General features: G+C 35.4%; 2 protein-coding genes across 2 annotated transcripts in view; one reads left to right on the top strand and one right to left on the bottom strand.

Annotated features, from left to right (window-relative positions):
* Window positions 1-1371: 1371 nt before the first annotated feature.
* LOC144432786 (N-fatty-acyl-amino acid synthase/hydrolase PM20D1-like) lies at window positions 1372-18265 on the bottom strand. The gene is made up of 11 exons (XM_078121068.1): window positions 18235-18265; window positions 17878-18072; window positions 17152-17384; window positions 14854-14940; window positions 7173-7306; window positions 6288-6410; window positions 5648-5723; window positions 3404-3544; window positions 2774-2845; window positions 2035-2218; window positions 1372-1601 (listed from the first exon to the last, which is right to left on the bottom strand). The coding sequence occupies exons 1-11, from the start codon at window positions 18263-18265 to the stop codon at window positions 1372-1374; spliced, it is 1506 nt and encodes a 501-aa protein (XP_077977194.1).
* A 1956-nt stretch (window positions 18266-20221) lies between these two features.
* LOC144453936 (mitochondrial 10-formyltetrahydrofolate dehydrogenase-like) overlaps window positions 20222-22697 on the top strand; it is a 41931-nt gene continuing 39455 nt past the window's right edge. Inside the window, exon 1 of the mRNA XM_078145309.1 lies at window positions 20222-20397. Within this exon, the coding sequence (XP_078001435.1) occupies window positions 20353-20397 (45 nt within the window). The 5' untranslated portion in view covers window positions 20222-20352. The remainder of the gene's footprint in view (window positions 20398-22697) is intronic.

Below are 22697 nucleotides of genomic sequence, written 5' to 3'. Positions count from 1 at the left end.
GTCAAGGTCAATTATATTGCAAGAAAGCTGGCCGTAATTATATAAGGAATTATACACGTGAATGGAGTTTCTATGTATTGCAGATTTTGAGTTTTGCAGTAAATATTGATTTTAACTACAAATATGGCTGCCATTAGGATAAATTTGTAATGCATATGTCTCATATGATAATATGTCACCTTTGTGCCAGGTTTGAACAAAATCGAAAATTACATGTCTGAGAAATGGCATCCCTATTACAGTTGGATGGCTAGATGGAGCCACCATTTAGAAGTCACCTTAAATACCAGCCATTCTGCAGGCATTCATGTGTTGTATTCATTGTACACTATGGACAGAACTTTGATATAATCTGATCTTGTCAATTGTTAATAGACATCAGAATTGTTGCCTAATGCCCTTGCTCAGAGTTAGTTTTCAGTTTTCTTTACAGTCCTAGCAGCAGTTATTCATTAAATACAAGTTTTCTTAAGAGGTGTGTATGCAAATTACCCAAGTTTTCTTAATCAGAGTTCTGAACTGTGTATGCAAATTACCTGTTTTCATGATCAGAGTTCTCAGCCTGCGTGTATGCAAATTACCTGTTTTCTTGATCAGAGTTCTCAGCCTGTGTATGCAAATTACCTGTTTTCTTGATCAGAGTTCTCAGCCTGTGTATGCAAATTACCCAAGTTTTCTTGATCTGAGTTCTCAGCTGCGTGTATGCAAATTACCCAAGATTTCTAGGTTAGAGTTCTGAGTTGTGTGTATGCAAATTACCCAAGTTTTCTTGATCTGAGTTCTCGGCTGCGTGTATGCAAATTTCCCAAGATTTCTAGGTTAGAGTTCTGAGTTGTGTGTATGCAAATTACCCAAGTTTTCTTGATCTGAGTTCTCGGCTGCGTGTATGCAAATTACCCAAGATTTCTAGGTTAGAGTTCTGAGTTGTGTGTATGCAAATTACCCAAGTTTTCTTGATCTGAGTTCTTGGCTGCGTGTATGCAAATTACCTAAGTTTTCTAGGTTAGAGTTCTGAGTTGTGTGTATGCAAATTACCCAAGTTTTCTTGATCTGAGTTCTCGGCTGCGTGTATGCAAATTACCCAAGATTTCTAGGTTAGAGTTCTGAGTTGTGTGTATGCAAATTACCCAAGTTTTCTTGATCTGAGTTCTCGGCTGCGTGTATGCAAATTACCTAAGTTTTCTAGGTTAGAGTTCTGAGTTGTGTGTATGCAAATTACCCAAGTTTTCTTGATCTGAGTTCTCGGCTGCGTGTATGCAAATTACCCAAGATTTCTAGGTTAGAGTTCTGAGTTGTGTGTATGCAAATTACCCAAGTTTTCTTGATCTGAGTTCTCAGCTGTGTGTATGCAAATTACCCAAGATTTCTAGGTTAGAGTTCTGAGTTGTGTGTATTCAAATTACCCAAGTTTTCTTGATCAGAGTTCAGCATCAAGTGATAATAAAAGTTGACAACTTGCTCATAATTTCTGACTGATATTCTTTCATTGATGCCATGATAACGTGGCAGATCAGTAAGTGTCATCACTGCTGGTGCAAACCTATAGATATTCTCGGTCAGTGCCCAGTAGTGTCTTGTGTCAGTATTGCAAATCATTAAACCTAAGGGAAAAAATTATACTCATTGTTGGTCATTTCTACATTTCAAATTTTCAAAAACTGGATATGGTCTTCTGTGATGAGTGAAGAAAATACTGACATCAAAATGAACATTTTGAGTGGGACAGTTGACAAAATGTTAGGCAATAGATTTTAGGGTGAATGTACACAAACAAAGACCTGTGCTAAATCTATAAAACAAAATGTGTAATTTTGTGTGTAGGGATGCCATAATTTTGCAAATTTCACAAAGGATTTGAGAATTTTGTTTTCATTAAAAATTTATCAGAAAAGTATACGAATAAACTTTTTCATTTAAAATTTATATATTAGATAACTTTTAAAATTAACAATTAAAAAGGGTCATCGTTATCTAAATAACACACACTTATTTTTCACCAAAACACAGTCATAACAGTTGGTAAAAACGTCCTACCTGGAGTCACTGCTACATCTGTAAAGACTTGTCTTATACTTCTAGTGAGGGTCTGATATCCAAAGCTATGTTTATCATGAGGTGAGATGATAGAAGGCTCCAACGATGCTTTGACATCTAATCTTATCTTGTCCTTTTCTCTGCTCATCACTTCATTCAGTACTTGATAATCATGAGCTAACACCTGAAGACAGAAAGAGAGTAAAACTGTTTTGCAAAGCTTTGTTTTGTAAGTGTATGTACATGTACATGCAAGATAATCAGATACGTCCCTTGTGTACAAAATTCTTCATAAATGTCAGGTGCATACATTGGATTTACACAATCTAACAAGGATTGTTTGTTATGTTTTTGTCATCCAGCTACTTTCACCATTCCATGAATAACACACTGATTAAAGTTTTGCATCAGATTTTCTCTTCCTATTCTAAAAATCTAATTCCATCTGGGGAAACAGACCACCATCCACTGAAATTGACTTGAAATCAATAGTAACCCAAATGAGTCTTCTAGAGGGGGTATGTGTATTGATGAATTTGAATTGAGCCACAGTATATACATACAGAGAACTCCCACTATTTATGTTTTTAGATACTAACTGTGTGTGTGTGTGTGTGTGTGTGCGCGCGCACGTGTGTGTGTGTGTGTGTGTGTGTGCATGCACCGTGTGTGTGTGCATGTGTGCGTGTGTGTGTGTGTGTGTGTGTGTTTTCTGAGGCACACTATAAAGTACACTTACCTCTTTGACAGACTGAGCTGGATGTATTCTATGATTAATAGTTGCCGTGGCTACAGGAGGTATCACATTGTCCTGAAATGTTGAGGTAGATTAATTTCATTCACTGTATAAATTGTCATTTCAAGCTGGTGTAGATTATCCAAAACTTGTTAGCATTTCCCCTTCCTTATTCAAGATAGCATCAAGTGTAGACATAATCAAACCTGTGCTCTGTGACCAGTTTGATTTTGTAGACTTTTTAGTATCATGGATAATGGACAACAGATAAGATATGAATTATCTCTCCCTAAACTATAACATTCCCTTACGGAAGGTAAAAATGATTCAAATTTTCATTTCCATCAACTCTGTGTACATTTGTGTGTTTCATGGACATCATGGTATAAACGTTTTGAAATTAAATCGTCTTTGTTCTGAGTAAAATACTCTTTTAGCAAGAGTTGCCACTGTGTGAGTTTACTACGGAGGTCATATTGGTCAGCCTCTCCATGCAGGCATCTTCTTCCAATTACTGACACACAGTGTATTACCCCAGAGGCTCTCTGTGGTGCCAAATGTGAGAGCCCTCAGTGAAAGAGTCTGGGCAACTTGACACTATACACTGAAAGTTAGATGTAAAATGACACCTACCTTAAAGCCACCGTGAATCTTGGTGACTGCAGTAGTCGTTCTGATCATAGCATTATTTGAAGGTATACCTGACATAAACCAACTAATGGCTGGGTGAAATAACCACAGGTTTGACATAATTACACGACCAACCACTGTCATCTGTAGAGGACAATGAACAATGCACATTTTAAGACATAGAATAAAATTAATTATTATACTCTAGTTGATATACTAGTATTTACTAGTTTGTTTTAACACCAAACACTTATTGCAGAAAATCCTATGAAGAAATGTAGTTTTCTTAACGGATGCATTTAAGATTCTTTTCTATTCTATTCTATTCTATTCTATTCTATTCTATTCTAATCATAGTCCCATGTGTATACAGTCTACAGTTGTTGGTATAAGCTATAGACCAAACCAACCACTGTCATCTGTACAGGACAATGAACAAATTCAATGCACATTTATAGACATAGGCCCACATGCAATACCATCTATAGTTGTGGGTATAAACTACCAGTAATATTTACCAATCTTCCATGAGGTCTTTGATTGCCGAGTTCTACATTCGTGCAGATAAGGGAAATTTTACCACTTGACATATAAATACATATGATATATATACATACATATGATATCTTACTTTAGGGCAAATAAAAAAAGTTGCTTGTTCCGGTTACCCGACACATAACACAAAGTGCACTACAAAGCAAGCTGTGGTAATTTTTCTTTGAATTCCTGGGTATAGACATATGATAAATTAGTTATTACCTGATATCACCTCTTCATTCATCATATCACCATTTTCATGCAGTTTCAGCAACGTGGCATTCGTCTTACGGTTGCAGAAACTGCACTCATGGCAGTGTGAAGAACAAAGAAGAGATAACAAGGTAATAACCTCATTTTATAACATGCTTGTTTTAGTAGATTGCTCTCAGTTACAGTTACAGTTAATAGATAATTCTATCATGTCTTGAAAGTATTGAAAGTGAATTCTATCATGTCTTTTTAAGTATTGAAAGTTTTGAACCACTATGTTCTGGGATGCCTTTACATGCAATTATAAAGTGGGTACCTGTAGGATGTGATTGTTATGTGAAGGATTAATCCCAGTTGCTTGTTGGCAGTAAACACTGCATACTGGAAGGAAGTATAACAGATGATACCACTTTAGGTCTGTGTCAAGGGTAACATTTGGACAGACCTTCCCACCCCCAAACCCCCCCCCCCTCCCCTACTATACTATAAGATCTTGGAAAAGCATTTCAAGAAATGTACAGTGATAAAAAATTTATACTAAAACTGTCTGTTTTCTTCATTGTTTGTATATAGTTCATTCTGGACAAGTTCCATGAATTGTGTGATAGTAGTGTATACAATATATACTAATTGTGTGCACAGAAACGGGATGTTTCACAGTTTGTCTTTTGAGGGTAGAATTCTAGTAAGAATTAGTTTAACCAATGCATACAACATAATTCGACAAACTTTTGACTTCAAACTGTGTGCTTCTTAGTTTGTGTATTTGTAATGATAGATTTTGTTTTCTTCAATTTTGCATAGTAATAGTAGGTATTTGGATTTTTATCGTAAGTATCTATATTGTCTGAAGATCATGTGACCAGGGATTCAACTGATTTGGAGGATCATGTGACCAGGGACTCAACTGAGTTGAAGGATCATGTGATCAGGGAATCAACTGATTTGAAGGATCATGTGACCAGGGACTCAACTGATTTGGAGGATCATGTGACCAGGGACTCAACTGATTTGGAGGATCATGTGACCAGGGACTCAACTGATTTGGAGGATCATGTGACCAGGGACTCAACTGATTTGGAGGATCATGTGACCAGGGACTCAACTGATTTGGAGGATCATGTGACCAGGGACTCAACTGATTTGGAGGATCATGTGACCAGGGACTCAACTGATTTGGAGGATCATGTGACCAGGGACTCAACTGATTTGGAGGATCATGTGACCAGGGACTCAACTGAGTTGGAGGATCATGTGACCAGGGACTCAACTGATTTGGAGGATCATGTGACCAGGGACTCAACTGAGTTGGAGGATCATGTGATCAGGGAATCAAATGAGTGTGAAAGCTTATGAATAAATACATAATTTTTATCCAGGGTTATCAACTTCATACTTTATTACTAATCACATGACCTTGATAGATGAGTCTATATATATACATCTGTGTGTACAACTTGTTTTGATAATAAAATGTACAACCAAGATATTTCCTACCTCTGGTGCCAGATTTTCAAACATTGCCCACTCTGGTCCATAACCAAACATATTAGGCAGAGGGTTATTTTCTAATCTGCAAAGTATTACAATGTAAGGTTATTTTACAATCTTAAATACTTACAGGCACAATATACTGTATAGAAGTTTTGATACACGGGCCCCCCCTGTAACCAAAACTACATATCGCAGGGAGGGTAAATAAGACGATTCATGTACTTGGTATGATTCAAAGAACTTTCACAAGTAAATCAAAGAATATTGTGTGGTCACTTTTCTTAACTATCATTCCCTAGTGTGGTCCCCACATGCAAGTCAGCATATCGTAGTTTTGAAAAAAGTGAAAGCCTCATTGACTTCCTATGCCATGTAAAGTTCAGGGTATACATGTGGTTAGTTATACACTTTGGACTCCAAAATGACCTATTTTGGTTTGTGTGACATAAACTGTATGCTATATCATTTGGTTATCATTCATATTTGTTTGGCATCTTATATGAAAATCACAGCAATTTGAGGAAATTTTAAAAAAAAAATGACTTTTCAAGTCTAGACATATTCATAAAAACTTGTATTTTACGGTAATTCTAAATGAAGTTGTGGAAATTTTCAAACTGCAAAAAAAAGAATGTCAACACACCGAGAGACGCCTTGAGCTAGTTTACCAATGGTAGTGTGCTTAGGGGGCATCGATGAATGACCAGTGTTGGTAGTGTTCAGTACAGCCTCCACTGTCAAGAAACCCTTCTCTGCCACACCTATTCTGTGAAAGTCAGATACAAAATAAATTAGACTCCAAATAATCTATACTAGTGGAAGAACACAAGGCAGAAATGAATAAGACAGATGTCTCAACTAATTTTGTAGATTCTATGTACTCAGATTCCAATCGTTGAGGGCGCCTTTTGCATTTCAAATTGGTCAGTTGATGGTCGGTCATTGAAAAACAAAAGATTACACCACTTGGCCAGTAGGTGCGCTGTTTAGTAGAGACTGTTTGGTTTGGGCCAGAATCCTGGACTACTGTGGTATATAATAAAAATTGTCCTCTCCCGGAATTTGACTAACTAAACGAATGCCAATAGTTGACATTCTTTGTTGTCAATGACAAAAATTTTACTCATGAAGTTTAGTTTGAATTTTACATATATTTTTTGACTTTTAATGTTTGAGATAAAGACAACCACCTTACCAATTTACATGGTTACAGAAGTAACTTAACTTTGAGATACTCAATGAGATGTTCATAGTCACAGGTTAGATGCAAGTGTATTGCCAAAACACAACTCCATATTTTGTTATTAATGGTCATAGGTCATGTCTCCATCCAGTATTAGCCTAGAATCCATGCGAATGGGGATTTAAATAACAAATTCAAAACCCCCATTCGCATGGATTCCAGGCTACTCCAATGTAATCTCTTGCCCCTGGCTCACTGTTATTACTGGAAATATGCATGAGTGCAATCTACTGAGAATTACCTAAAACTACCCTCTTATATAGTATTTTTAACATTCCTACTTACAATGCCACCTTCTTTTTGATCAGTGGAACAACACCATCAGTGACAGTCAGGCCTTCATCAAGTAGAAATTCAACTTCAACATTCCTAGACTGTAAAATCTGTGAAATGGCAGCCGCTCCTTTGAATCCACTAACCTAGTAATGGATAGTTAATATCTATTGAAGTGATAATTTTGATGTTTGCACAATAGAAATATCAGAAGAGTTTGAGCTACAAAGTTGATGAACATTTTTGGTAACTTTAATATTTCAATAAAGTGGCATAGTCAATATAGTGCAGGGGCATATGGGTTTTCGTGTGAAATGCATGTTAATTTTATGAAACATATATGGTTACGTTCATTATAGGACCACATATAAAAAAGTACATGTTGGCAATTTTTATCTTCAAAATTAGTCTTAGGGGGCTAAAAATAAAATGTGGCCCCAAGACCCTATTCTTAACCATTGGTTTGGCAATGAAAACCCATGAATCCATGTGATTATAGTCAACTTCCATTGATATGGCCTTAGCAACAGCCATTAATGCCAGTACATTTTGCAAAGATAACAACATTTTTGGTTAGTCAGGCCAAAAAAAATATCAAAACATGTATGAAATATGCCTATCAACAAGACCATGTCCATAGCAACAGTCAGAACATTATGTATATTGTAAAGATAACAACAGTAATTGGTAGGTATATATAAGGGCAGCTTTAATTCTGTTTCTCATGACCCAAACGACCCTAAATGTCTTCAATTAGATGAAAAAAATTTAAATCGACGCCCTATATGGCAGGGTTAGGAAAACCATGAGTGAATGAAAATTATTTTTTATCGCTGAAATTTGGGCAAATTCAATAAAACAAACAGTTCAAATGTTCCTTCTGACTTTACTTGCCATTTCTAAGTCATTCAGAATGTTAAAATATGATTATGAATCGAAGTAATTTAGTACATACATTAATGATAACAAAGTGCATGTGTCATAAAGTTTGATAATACCGTATAGCTTGTAATTTTAATGAGTTATTTGCATAATTAGTGATTTTCAGTAATTACGCTAGATCTTAAGAATGCACTCATCCTCTGGTGTTATATGGATGTGTGAGCTGATTAAAAATATGCACTTCTGATCGCAATAGATATTATACTTAATCGATAAAATAGAGAAAATATCACTATACTAGTACATGTATATTTTGGCATGTCATACCTCTCAGTATCGAAACAATAAACGGTTCATGCATATATTCGGAATAGGTAGCCGGTGGGGGTCAGCTATGAAACAGTGATGCGAAGCCCAGGGTTAGTCGAATCTCCACTAAAACTACATCGAGCTGTAAGCCATTAATACACGTACAATTACTGAAATTTAACTAGCAAATTACAGTCTACCATCTTTGAAACAAGTGAATATATCCATCGCCCTTTTGTAATAAAACTTGGCGAATCTCATAAGCTTAAGGTGAACAGATTACACTAACCTAGATCGTGTGGTGGTGTCTGTGGATGGTAGGCTGGTAGCCTGAATGAGAATGAATGGGTACTCTTAGGTAGGTTTTATTTGAGTAGACGTGGTAACAAGGAAAAAAATAGTTGACAAAACAACTACTTGAGTGGTAGACCTGATTATTTTTTTTTCAAAATTATTGTCTAGTATTAAATTGATTTTACTGGCACGACCCAACCTTTACCATACCTGTGACCCACCTAACTACCATCTCTGTCAAGGGGTAGTACGAGACAAAGTGACACTTTTGACTGTTCACAGCCCCCAGGGGAGAGGTCACCGGGGGTGAATTAAGTCAAAGGTGTCACTTCATCTCATACTCACCACATTTACACATCCTCTGCTAAAGATTTACCCCGGTGGAAAGACATGGTCAAATATGACTTTTCGTATAGTGAAACTAAAATGGTGGACTCTAGTGAAATTTACAGCGGGTTAAAAATACACCAAACTCAACTTTTACAAAAGAGGATATGAACAATAAGTTCCAAAGCTACGTTTTATTTATTGATGTAGTAACTAATGGATATGCAATATCATGTCTGGTAGCGCAGAATTTTTCTTTCGACAAGGCGTGAAGGAACAGCAATCTAAAGTTTTGCCTTTATTGAAGGCATTCAGTTTACATCTGATATAAACATATTTTTTGATCAATAGCATAGCATCAATTGAATCGTTACTATACAAAGTTATGTATTCGAGTGAATAGACCCAATTATTTTTATTCAAAACTACTGTCTAGTCTCTCACTCACGCCATTATGTCGTATGCATTGTCTACGTTTCTACTAGTGTAGCTATTTGGTTGGAGTTACATGTCAATTCAAGGGAACAACATGAAAAGATGTGTTCTCCGCTGTTACATTTGATTACGTTATTTCATCGAAATTCTAAAATAAAACAGGATAAACAGCATAAAATAAAGATGATAAAATCAGTATCTGAAGAATATCTTTTCTAATATTTCAAAGGAACAATATGAATATATACATATTTAGTTTAGTTATTCAGCGTGAAGGCACTCTTACATTCGATTACGCAACGAACTTTCTCTTGGTCAGTCATGAATAAAGGTTGAAAGTAACAGCAGAGACACATTCTAATGTACCACCCAACCCCAACCACCAACCCACCAGAAAATAGTATCTTAAATCAAATTTTATTGCATTGTTAGCCATCATTCCAAGTTTTTTATTACTCAAATAAAATCTGACATTCAAATCCTCAACATAAACAACATGGAATGTACCCTTCTACATCTTTTGGTAATTCTCATACACAAATAACCTTTATTGCTGGGAATAAGTAGTCACATGCCAACTTGATGACTAAGTCTATCTCATTTTGACACCATTGCAAAGTGGGAAATTAATGAGCCCTCATGAAATGCCTTTAACAACGATTCATTTACTTTTTAACATGATATTTCTACAGAACATAGAATACAGAACAAATAACAAAAACGTTCTAAAGTAGCTGCCATATTGACTTTTTCCATTGCTCTAGAATGTATCTCAATTGATCAAAAGTGGGGGTGAAACATTCTGAAGGTTTCTAAAGGTGTTTTACTGAGTGATGTTTCTTTTCTATCTAATATTTGCAGGAGGTCCAATTTATGTAACTTGTATGCTAATATTGAGGTAAAATTTCAAATTTTGTGTAGACCTAAACTTGGACTCTATATCCTGTGTAGAATGTACCTGTCCAGCATTCAATACTACATGTGTAGATACGTATTAAAACCAGATGCCAGATCTGAAAAGGAATATTTTTAATGTGTGTATGTACACTTGATAACAAGCGACTTCTGTCGTTTAGATTTCAAAATCAGTTCAAGAGATTTCGAAAAGGACCGTACACAAGCGGAGTTGCTAAACTACAAACTCCACGATCACATCTGTTGTAAGTATTCATTGCAGATTTGAATGTCGTGTACTAGTATATGTTTTGTTGTACTGTCATGTGTGTTGGCGATTTTTCGCCCAAAACTCAACATATAATCTATACACTGAAAGTTTATTTTTAGGACCAGACAGACTATTACGTCGCATTATATAAGCTTACACTCAAATGTTATGTTACAACATGACAAACGTTCACAGGCACAGACAAACCGATAAAAGAGTCGCGTGAACCACAGACAAGTACATGTATGTGCATGAACCTACAACAGAGGGGCGTGCCCGGTGTTGTTTTTGTACCAATATTTGTCAGTTTGATAGTGATAAGAAGTAGACTTTTTATTTCGTTCTGATCACAGGCGTTTCTATATAACTCCTGCAATGGTAGTATATGTACAAATATACAGCGTCAAAATGATTTAATGTGTATGTATACATATAACGGGAATATTGATTAACGTTCAGTATATGCAGTTGTCATGGGGAGGGTCATGTTTTACAAAATGGGACAAAGGGGAGGGTCACTTTTTACGAATGGAGAATGGGGGGGGGGGGGGGTCATGTTTTTCTTAACAGACCATGTGTGATTTCCTCCGCCCCCTGTAAATACTGAAGGCTCCCTAAACCAACCAGAGTATTCAAAGTAACTGAAATAATTCATGGTTGGCGTACATTTTTGAAAGAATAGCAATTAGCAACATCAAACAATACAGGAAATCAAATAAACCTGAAGCATCATACATAATATGCAAATGATATGCAAATAAATAAGCCAGAATTTATAATATTGTGATTAAAATGCAAAATTATACAACAGTCTACAAGTTTATCGTCAACAGGATGCCCATAAGTACATTTATACAGATATAAAGCAATCGTACAGTTCACATATTTTAATTTGCCATCAATATACAGAAAAACCATGATTTTACATCATTTATGAAAGTGCTGCAAAAATTACCCTTCATATTGAAATAAAAATTGCCAACATATATTTTTTAATTGCTCAGATGATGGGGAACACAATGATATATGTTGGCAAAAATTAACATGAATTTCACACGAAACCCAAAAATCTGCCATATGCCCCCGCACTAATACTGAGACCAACATTCCTTCTAAAGCTTATTTGTGCATGATTAGTACAGTTACACTGTCTATCACAATGAAATTTCATATTTTTTTAGCAGCTTATAATTATTACGGTAGTATTACTACTTGCTAGTGTAAAACATGCATGTGTATACTACAAGAGGTTTTTTAAGGATACCAAAATGATACAGGAATGATATCACAGCTAGTGATAACACAAATAAACACAGACACTTTGACTTGAGTGGACAGGTGTGATGCTAGACTATAAGATACATTGTGTTGTTCCATCCTCACCAGCCTCTTCAGGGAGGGGGTTGACCGATGTGTCATACCTTACAGAGCAGTGAGATGTTACTCACAGGTTAAGTGGCCTTGAAATGATGACCACATAGGAATACTGATACCAATACACTCAATGACTTATCATGTGTCTGCTACATCACATTGCATATGCTTGTATCACGTAACTACATCACCTTACACAAACTGTTCTGATATTTCTAGAGTAAATAAACACTGGGTTAAAATTTTACATGTGATGTTTTTCAATTGATAATGATAATGTTAAAATTACCATATGTGAATGTACATGGTAACACTTAATGACCAACTTTTAGATTAGGATTGATATCTTGATGTAAAAAGGAGTGGCAATGCTACAGAAATCTGATACCATATAATCCTAATGTAATGACCTGGGATTGAAACATAGCCCTTTACAACTTATTAATGTTAATATCATCATTCTATAAAGCCAATATGAAATTATTGAAAGCTTATACATTAAACTTAAAGACTTCATTTAGGTTAAGTTGGTGCCTTGAATTCTGACTTCTTTGTCAATTTACTTGTGGAGTACATCAAACTTCATTGGCAGTGTCACTATTAAAAGACAAGGGTATTTCCAATTAGAGAAATTTTCTCTTCTCATTATAACTTTGAATATATTTTGCATGAAATTTCAACTGATACATAAAGTATATTTTAAAGGTGCACAACTTTGAAAGTTGCTGCTAATTTTGCAGTCACATGAACTGAAAGATCACTTTAGCACCAATGCACACACACACAGAGCAATTTTTGTTTGAAGTTTCCTGAAAACTGTGACTATAATCAAAAACTTTCTGAAGTGTGCTTCCAGCCTGATAGGAGGTGGAAATGATACTTCAACAAAGTTGCCACTAGTCTGAAGTGAAAATTTGGTGACTGCAAATTGAATGCTAGTCTGTAATCCATGCTATATCCTGTCTTACATAAATTCTTCTTCAGTATGCCTGGATACCAACATTTAGTTCTTTATTACATCAAAATGCTCTGATTGACAATGGCTACTTATTTATTTTATTTTTATTTTTATTTATACTTATAAGTATAAGTGTACTTGTTCTAGGATTTTATTTCTTTGTCTCTGATGAAACATTTATATAATAATTCAAATCAAAATCTGGATGTTAAAAGCTAATTTTCCTTGCACAATAAAACATCACCTTTAGTGTAACTTGTAAAATGTTTTTTTATAGTCACAGATATAGCAAAGTGGTCAGTTAGATAATAATCTCTCATTGCGTCATATTATGCAAAACTCAAAAACAAATGATATCATTTCTGATTACCCTTTTTTTTATACTCTGTGTGTTATACTAGGTAAATAGGATAAAGGTTCTGGACCATCATTTTACAAATCTCTAACTGGAATGATATAATTATTATCTAAAATTTATGATATGTATTTGCATAGTTGGAGATAACTTTACTTTTTTAAATAAAAGTTTGGACCACCATTTTTGTAGAATTCTTACAATAAACATGATAAAAATATGGACGCTACATTATCAACAAAGTCATCACAACTGACCTGTCTGATAAAATAGTTTCAAGGCTACTTAGAGCCAGTTTGGTTGTGAAGGGAAGTACTTAAAGCAACTATACTTTGTACATAAGGGTAGCATTATGTGTTTCTCATGACCCATCTGCCTCTGTACTTTATTTTTAATTTTACACTCTCTATGCCTGGATCAGTAAAACACACAACTTTAATAATGGCAAGATGGGGCACCACAAATGTGTGTCTGAATATTATCTCATCACTGCTGAAAATCAGATCATTCATAGTATCCTGATGATGTTAATTATCATTTCTAAGTCTTCAACACTGTCAAAAATATTATTATGAACTGAAAGCATCACCAATATCATTACACAGACTTACATTAATGATTTTAAAAGCTTTAAAAAAAAATTTTTTTTAAAAGACCTACTAACAATTATAAGTTATACAATGAGATTGATAGAATTACAAAGGCTCACTGTTAACATGTATTCACAATGTACAGGTAGAGATGTTATGGGTGCACATGATTAGAAGCGTAACATGTGACTGATTGTACTATACCTGTATACAATTCAACTAGATGTATCAGACCATACACTTTGGAGAGAGATGGACATCTTGTATGATTTATTACAAATAGGTGATTATCAACAGATCGATAATTATATCAACATAATTGTAACAGTTTTACGTGTTTTTCAGAAGAGATAAAAAAAAAACCCTCTTTTGTCAGTATGGTTAAAGGGTAAATTCATAACCTGGTTTACAAAGATTTAAAACCCATCACTAGTCGTTTACAAGGAATGGTTGAAAACCTGCTTTAAGGCAATGAAAATTGACGTCCATGGAATGAGTCGAATGGCCTCACAATTGCTTGCATTAGTAATACATTAAAGCTACTGAAATATACCATTTGATACAAATTTGGTGAGTTAATTGCAGCCAGTAGTCTACTAACATTAAATTATTTATGAGTGAACAACATGGTGATCAATACTGTCTGGAGTACATATACATGTAGTTCAATAAACTTTAATGAATTGAAAGTGATAGAAATTCTTATACATGTACCATCTACAAGTGTTAATCTCTCCAAAAATTATAGCAAAGGGGCCACTGCTTTCATTTTATAACATTTGCTCAAATGTTGTGTGAGAAAAAGAAATGAACAAGACAATGTTGGTAATGTTTTCCTTTAAATTAGTGATGATTCTACAAATAAAACATGCACACATGCATGTACACACACACATGCAAGCAAGCATGCTTATATGCACACACACACACACACACACACAAACACACACACACACACACACACACACACACACACACACACACACACACACACACACATTTACCTCTTCATCATGCCCAATAGCTATGTAAAGTGTCCTTTTCAGTTGTTCACCTCGCTGAAGTCTAAATTCTAAGGCCTCCAATATACCCTATAACAAATATGAAAATAAAGAAAAGGAGAGAGAATGGTAACTATGATGATTTTATCCCTGTTATATTGAATTATATGTGAGATAAGATTTAAGTAAAGTAGACTTGATATAATTACAGTTGTCATTATACAAATATTCTAGTGTGTTTTAACCAGCAATTCAAATGTCAAATCATCTCTAGAGGGTTCAATATCAGAGACAATGAATGTTTTACTCAAAATGTCCTTATCTTTTTCTATATTATAATATTAACCAGTTTCCCCTTGCTTCACAGCAAACACACATAATTCATCTTTCAAAAGTAAAATAAAAATGTATACCATACTTTTCATTACTTTGATTATATATGAATGTATACAAATGTGTTTTAAAGTTGTATCAGAACTGAAGTAATATGGACACTCTGCAACTTGTTAATACTCAATATTTGAACCAACAATGTAGGATCATATATCTCAACTTATATTTTATCATGTCAAAGTAAATTCTAACGGATAGTACAATACATAATACTACTAGTAGCCTAGGGCAGCATTCCTTCATGAAAACAACTTCAACAGTAATTTCAAATACCAAAATATATGGATGAAAACTTGCTCATAATTTTTCATCACCTGAAAAACAGAAACTATAAAGAGATATTAAAAATACACATCTTTTTATGCATTCAGTATCATTATTGAAATGTATTAAATTTACTGTACAGCGGTATGTAATTATCACCTTATATCTGGTCCCTGGTCCTGTAATATGATTATAGTCCATTGTTTGTACAGAGCATCCCTTGAGTTTTGACCACATCATGGTAGATGTTGTTTAAGTCAATGACCTTATGAAATGTGCAACAAAGGTCAGTCAAAAGGTCAAAGGTCAATTCAGACTCTGAACCTTCCTTGGAAAATCAACAGAAGCAAAGTGATAGAATGACAATTGTATGAAAAAAAGAAATAAATGCCAAGTTATTGCCACTTTGTTGCCAAGTTATCACCATTTTGTTGCCAAGTTATTGCTGTTTTGTTCCTTTTTCCCCTATAATTCTGACATGACATTGTTTTGTTTTCAATACATTCATCATCAATTCAATGATTTGCACCTCTAGTTTTAAAACCTTCAATTTTTATCAGATTTTAACAGCACACTTTTGTAAGTTTTAGAGTGTGTATCTACCTGCAGTGTATTCTGGATTATTTTGTGGATTATTTATTTTTAGAATATGTATATAATGTTTAGAATATGTCTACATATATATAATAAGGCTAAATCATGGTAACTAATTTACATAATCATGCTTTCAGTGTTTATGCAAATTAGTTGCACTTGTTATAGTATCCAGGCCCTGAAATGGACAATAGGGTACCTTATTTCACTTATACTATTCATGATTATATTTGAGATGTACCTGGCTTTAACCTAAAGTTAAGTTACTTTTATTCACTGTGTACAATTGGCAACTGTTACTTCAGTCTTCAATGTTACTGTCAACAGATAAAATAAATAAATTACAAGGTACAAGGAAACTTTGCTGTCTCTCATAAAAGAAATTATGATGGTGATGTTAGTGGGGTTTCCTAATTATGTAAATTAGTTACCATGATTTAGCCTTATTATAGAGAGAGAGAGAGAGAGAGAGAGAGAGAGAGAGAGAGAGAGAGAGAGAGAGAGAGAGAGTGAGAGAGAGAGAGAGAGAGAGAGAGAGAGAGAGAGAGAGAGAGAGAGAGAGAGAGAGAGAGAGAGAGAGAGAGAGAGAGAGAGAGAGAGAGAGAGAGAGAGAGAGAGAATTTATATATAGAACCTCAGTGTAAATATTAAATATATATATATATTTCTTCTGGTGGAATAAATATTCAATTTCAGTTCAATTCAATAGTGACCTCAATTTGCATAAAGAGGGCAATAATCGTTTTCTATTTTCCCAAGGGCACTTTTACAGTAGCATAGGAGTCCCAACAGTGATTTTGTTTGACTAATTCATGCCCAAGAATGTGATCACATGGTGTACAATACACTTATTGCCTGGCCTCATTTGACCATTAGTAAATGTCATATGTAGTAACTATTTCCCTCAGCTTTCAGCCTCAGGAGACAGTTCCTGGATAACAGCCCTTGAGGTCTACTGTAGTGCCCTCACATGACAGCCAGGCAATAAGTGTATAACATTCACCATCATTGAGCCTTTTTTGATAGTAAAGAAACAGTAGTTGCATTCACCATAACACAATGTTTATCATCAATTGTCCCTCTGCCATAGATAAAACCATCCTCTTCTAGTCCTTCAAATGATGGGTAGTCCCATTGCTGTCCTTGTACAGGTACAACATCTGTATGGGCTGCAAGCATGTAAGGTTTGATATGTTTATCTGTGCCTGCTACTGTGAACAGAAGGCTATAGTTGGCAACCACTTCTCGTTTCACTAGAGGTGATGAGTGGACATTGGGAAATGCTGTATACAGTATAGTAGATAAACAGAAAACGACAGTTTGTCAGAGTTTTAAAAAATTCATAGAACTATCGTCATCATTACAAAATACCACAAGCAGTGTGTGAAAGTAAGAGAAAGTGACTGTTGGTCATAGGTAGCAAAAGCCATTGGTACAAGTGATATCGTATCCCGAGTCTTGTCGCGTCGTCACTTCTTCTAAATATATTAGTTAATAAAGTTTGTTGCCCCTAATGAAACTATGTGCTGCTACATGTACATGTAAATGTGCTGTGCACTATATATATATTAACCATTGCCCCAAGCCTCAAGGTCCTGTATTTGACACCGAATACATTATACATTATAAATATAACGGCCTAAATATAATGTGTTGCGACTTTGCAATTTCAACTGTGTAACTAACATGATAACTAACAGTCGAGTAATGCAAACTATTACACGCAGATATGGATAAAAATGTACAATTTGACGACATATTTTCTTTGCGTCTTACTTTCTTGTAGAAATGTTACAAATCTTGATAATTCTTCTGTGTTCTGATGGTCATACTCATAGGATATAGTGCGAATGGATATAGCTCGTTGCAGGTTTCGCTTGAGTCGATCGTTTGCGGCAATGAAGTCTGTATCATACGGGTTGCATTCTTGGACAGCTGGTTGCCTTGAAGATAAAGTCAGTGTTCTGAGTACTACAATAATTGAAAGTGTAGTAAAAATTACGATAAGTACAAGAACAATGCGACGAGACAGCGAGGTATGTGATGGGGCGACCATGTTGATCACTTGGGGTCAAGGGTGACAGCTATTCAAAGCAGATGACAGTCACTCGACTCACTGGTTACTGGACGTACCCTGGCCCTGAGCAGAGTCTGCTGGCTCCATTACCTCATTTGTTAATGTTGTTTGTTTGTTTGTTTGTTTGTTTGTTTGTTTGTTTTAATGGCGGTGTCATTTTGATGGCCTTATTGCACGGGAGCACGTATTATTGCTTAGATTGCCGTTTTCTTAGGAAAATATCGTACGAATCCCGCTGCTACAAATGTATCAACTTGATCTCTATACTAGTAGAAATATTAAACTCTTTTCTCCTTATAGGTAGGAATATATAGTCAAAAAGTTGTTATATTTAGTCCGTAGACCTGGAAAACAACAATATATGAAATAATACACGCCCCTATGCCTTATTGAGGATATTGTATATTGTATTGTTTGGTGTGTGTTTTTTATTCAAAAAATAAATAGGGGACTTTAGGTTTAAGCCTACCTTATATTGCAATATACGTGTTATCTATCTATCAATCAATCTATCTATCTATCTATCTATCTATCTATCTATCTATCTATCTATCTATCTATCTATCTATCTATCTATCTATCTATCTAGCTAGCTAGCTAGCTAGCTAGCTATCTATCTATCTATCTATCTATCTATCTATCTATCTATCTATCTATCTATCTATCTATCTATCTATCTATCTATCGATCGATCGATCGATCGATCCATCCCTCCCTCCCTCAGCCCTCCCTGCTTCCATCCATGGATCTATTATCATGGAGCTAATAAATAAATAAACAAACAAACAAACTATCAAAATTTTAGATCATGTCAGTAAATTGTCGTAAAGGATAAACTGCATATGAGACGGTGTATGGGGTATGACTGGAACATAAACTTTATCAAAACTTCAGACAACTATATATTAATTAAGTGGTCTGAGTTAAAACCCAGAGCTGGGAGAGACAGGTGCTCGCTCCACGATCAAGGGCCAAGTTCTCAAACATGCGATCGCGCGACTCTATACACACGTCACAATAATACGTAACTCACGCATGGGGACGAGTTTCCTAAGATAACCGTGAAATAGGTCATGCATAGTTATGAGCGTCATGGAAATGAAATAAAGGAGACTTTAACTTTAACTTGAATGACATCTCCAGACATACGATCTTAGTGTATCTAATCTATTGTCTTGACACCCATGTGAGAAACTATTAAGTATTCGTTAAAGGATGACAAAGACAAAATAAACTAAAGGTATTTCCAAAATACTTTTTTCAATAGGTAGTTTGTCATCTGAAGATCAAATATGCCCAAGCTCCAAGTTTACTTCTAGACAGAGGCTTAAGCCTAAAGGCTATCTTTTAAATAGTGAAAAGTTGAATGAGAAAATAAAACTTTCTCTCCGTGATTGCCAGCCTGTGAAATTACATACATATTTTTTTTCCAAAACAGATAGCCTATTCTAGGAATAGACAGTCTGTCTGGAGATTGTGAATGAGATACCCCGGTCTCTTTATTTTAGTAGTTTTGTACGGCTATTAAATTTGAAAACAAAAAACAAAGTTTTCACATTATAAATTGCGCAATGAAAATTGTAACAACTAGGCTAAGGTGAAAGTCGAGATTGCAAATTAAATAATTTGCCATCTTTTTTTAAAATTCATCGATATTCATTTGTCGTCGGGGTTATTGGGGTATGGTACTGTGGTATGGTATGCCATTTATGACGTCATCGACAGCTACAAAAAATGTCGTCTGCGGTTGTTTACTGTTTACACGTGCGCCATGTTGCTGTTCTGTCCTTCATCATGTTCCCTTTTAATAACTATCTAGACAGTACCTTCATTTCAGTCACGGTGGCTAAACGTTGCATAAACGTACTACTGTAAACTTGATAAGCCTTTGTGTTATTCGTTGTAGTTATTTTTCGAAATGCCAGATGTATAGAGCGGCAACTCTGTTAATCCCAGTACCAATATTTCAGAGGGGGTATTTTTTTAGATAGAACTGCCAAAGCGTTCCCAGCTTGTATCGATCACACACATCATATACACAGTACGAGTACGAGTGTCGCAGCCGGTTGAATACTTTACTCGACTTGCTGCTTTTAGTTTCGTGTTTGGACTTTGCCGGTGTTTCCAACGCGCTCATTTTTGAAGTAGACGAAATCTGCTGTCAATCTGTTGGAATGCTTGCTGCTAGTAGCATTGTAAGAAGGTTTTCCACTCAACGGGTAAGTAACGTATGACTTGGTGCACGATCGATGGCGATCGCGACTAACAAAAATAACAGCTGGAAATGAAAGTCTATTTAATTTCAAGTTTGTGGTTCAAGACCACTCAGCGTTATTTCGTGCGATTGCTTATTTGACTGTGCTATTTCATTGGGATACCCAATGCTGTTACCAGTGCGTTTGTTTTTCTATGTAAGCATGGAAAAGCCACCGAACCCTTTTCTTGTGAGCCAGTTGAACTACTTTTATAGTTGTAGGTGTATTGACTATTGTTGCACAGATCACCTTGAAAGTTTGCCAAAAGCAACCGGCGAACACCGGTTCAAGCTGCTCATTTGTTTGTGCTGCATGCACGTTACCACGTAGTAATATCGCCTTCCTCGAAGAATATTTCCTTGTAAGTTGTATTGTCAAAATTTTGTTTGATAAGTGAAACATTGAAGTCACAGAAGATACACAGCCATAGATTCACGAGATCTGCATAGTCAGGGTGACGATGAAGTTCAACAACGTCACAATCGTGTATCGGATCATACATGCATACGCATTGGTCTGTTTACAAGCTTTTGCTGAATGTTCATTTTACAGTTATTGTACAAACAATGACACTGAGTTCCACTTCGGAGTCGAGTCCCAGTAATTTTAGTAGGAAGGCCTCGGTAATATTCAGTGTAACCGTAGCGGCTGTTTGGTGTTGTTGCAATCGACGAGCTATGTCTGCCAAAGGGGGAAAACAACTTGCCTGTATCGTTTCTCTACGTTGACTCTGGCAATGTCAAGTTCACTGTCAGTTCCCAAGATATTCATCCATACAAATCGACAGCTGCAAATTTACGGAGATGATCAGTGATTAGTGGACATTAATATAATAGACAAACTGATGTGTTTTCATGGTTCTGTTTGTGAATTCATACACTTATCACAGTCGATTTGTGTAGAGACTCTTGGGACGTGTGTGCAAAATTGCTTTAACAAAGTTATAAGATACTGGTCGTATTGGGAATTGTTCTATACCCACGCTCCACAGTTCAATTTTAATGTCATTTCAGCTAAATACCCAGATATGTAAGTATCTCTGTTCCAACCGACTCCTGCCTATTCGAACCATAACACATTGCTGGAAATTGACATCATGACATACCAAATCCATCGTTGTATTGGTATTGTACATTGTGTAAAATGTGTTCAGGAATGGCCATGTGGAGACGCCAGATCAGTCACTGCACAATCTGGTACAAACCATTGACAGTTCCCCCTCCACGCTTATATATAAAACTGCGACTTGTAAGAGAAGGTACACCGCTTTGATTACCATGCAAATGAAGAGAGAGAGAGAGATGATTGTAAAACACATGTGGCCACGTTGAAGTCCTGGGTTGGAGTATTGCATCATACTTTCCCTTTCATTCATTTAAATGCCGGTATGTTTGTGAAAGCATTTCATTCAAGCCTTATGCTATACTTGTTTGCCTGGGAGACACTCATTTAGAAATACCTGACGTCAGTTTGAGCATTTCAGATGCTTTTAATGTCCATTTGTGTGAAATTGTAGCTGTTGAGTTAAAAAAAAAAAAAACTAGTGCACAATGAAAGGCATAGTAGTACTTTAGTTTACTCTTCAGTGGAGAAATGTAAGCTGACTGTTCATTTCATACTAGTATTACTATTAGTCACAGAACATGATCTTGAACCCCAAGCATTTCATCTCAACATATATACCCATATACATGTACCAATCACACCTGTCAATGTTAATCATCTGTTTTGACAGTATTATCTTGGAATGGTTTTTACATCTAACACCTTGGTATTCAACTTCATGGGAAAGGTGATATTTTGGCGTTAAAACTGACATGGCTTTATTTTTCTTCAATTTCATGTGCACAAGCCTTGAAAAAAAGGATCACTTTCCTGTGAAAAGCTTGAGGAACCTAATGCAGATTTTGCCACATTTTATCTAATTCTTTAAAGTTGACCATCCAAATATCATAATCAGAACTCTGCTGTTGTTTCACACACATTTACAATAACAAAATACCATAATTGTTTTTACACCTGTTTTTTTTTTTTTTTTTTAATTTATGTTCATTCATGACATTTGATGATTCATTGTGGAAAAATAGCAAATGTCACTTTGGTGTCCCTACTGGTAAATTGATAGAAATCTACTAGTTTGAATATCACGCTTCATTAACACTTATGGTACTGCCAATGCAATTATAATTCCATCCAAGTCATGAAACACAACAAGTCCAAATTAAAGAAATGTGTTTAATGGCAAATTTTGAAAGCAAGCTATT

This window comes from Glandiceps talaboti, chromosome 1, assembly GCF_964340395.1.
Source record: "Glandiceps talaboti chromosome 1, keGlaTala1.1, whole genome shotgun sequence".
In the NCBI taxonomy this organism is placed as follows: domain Eukaryota; kingdom Metazoa; phylum Hemichordata; class Enteropneusta; family Spengelidae; genus Glandiceps; species Glandiceps talaboti.
Note: the sequence above shows the minus strand (reverse complement) of the source record. Positions and strands in the feature narration are given on the sequence as shown.

Bases quoted from the DNA above. Each gene is read 5' to 3' on its own strand.
- LOC144432786 (XM_078121068.1), bottom strand. From the start codon at position 18,265: ATGGAGCCAGCAGACTCTGCTCAGGGCCAGG. The intron at 17,385-17,877 runs GTAAGACGCAAA...TACTGTATACAG, and splicing joins TGTAACATTTCTACAAGAAA to CATTTCCCAATGTCCACTCA. The intron at 1,602-2,034 runs GTAGGACGTTTT...TTTTTCCCTTAG, and splicing joins AGATGTAGCAGTGACTCCAG to GTTTAATGATTTGCAATACT.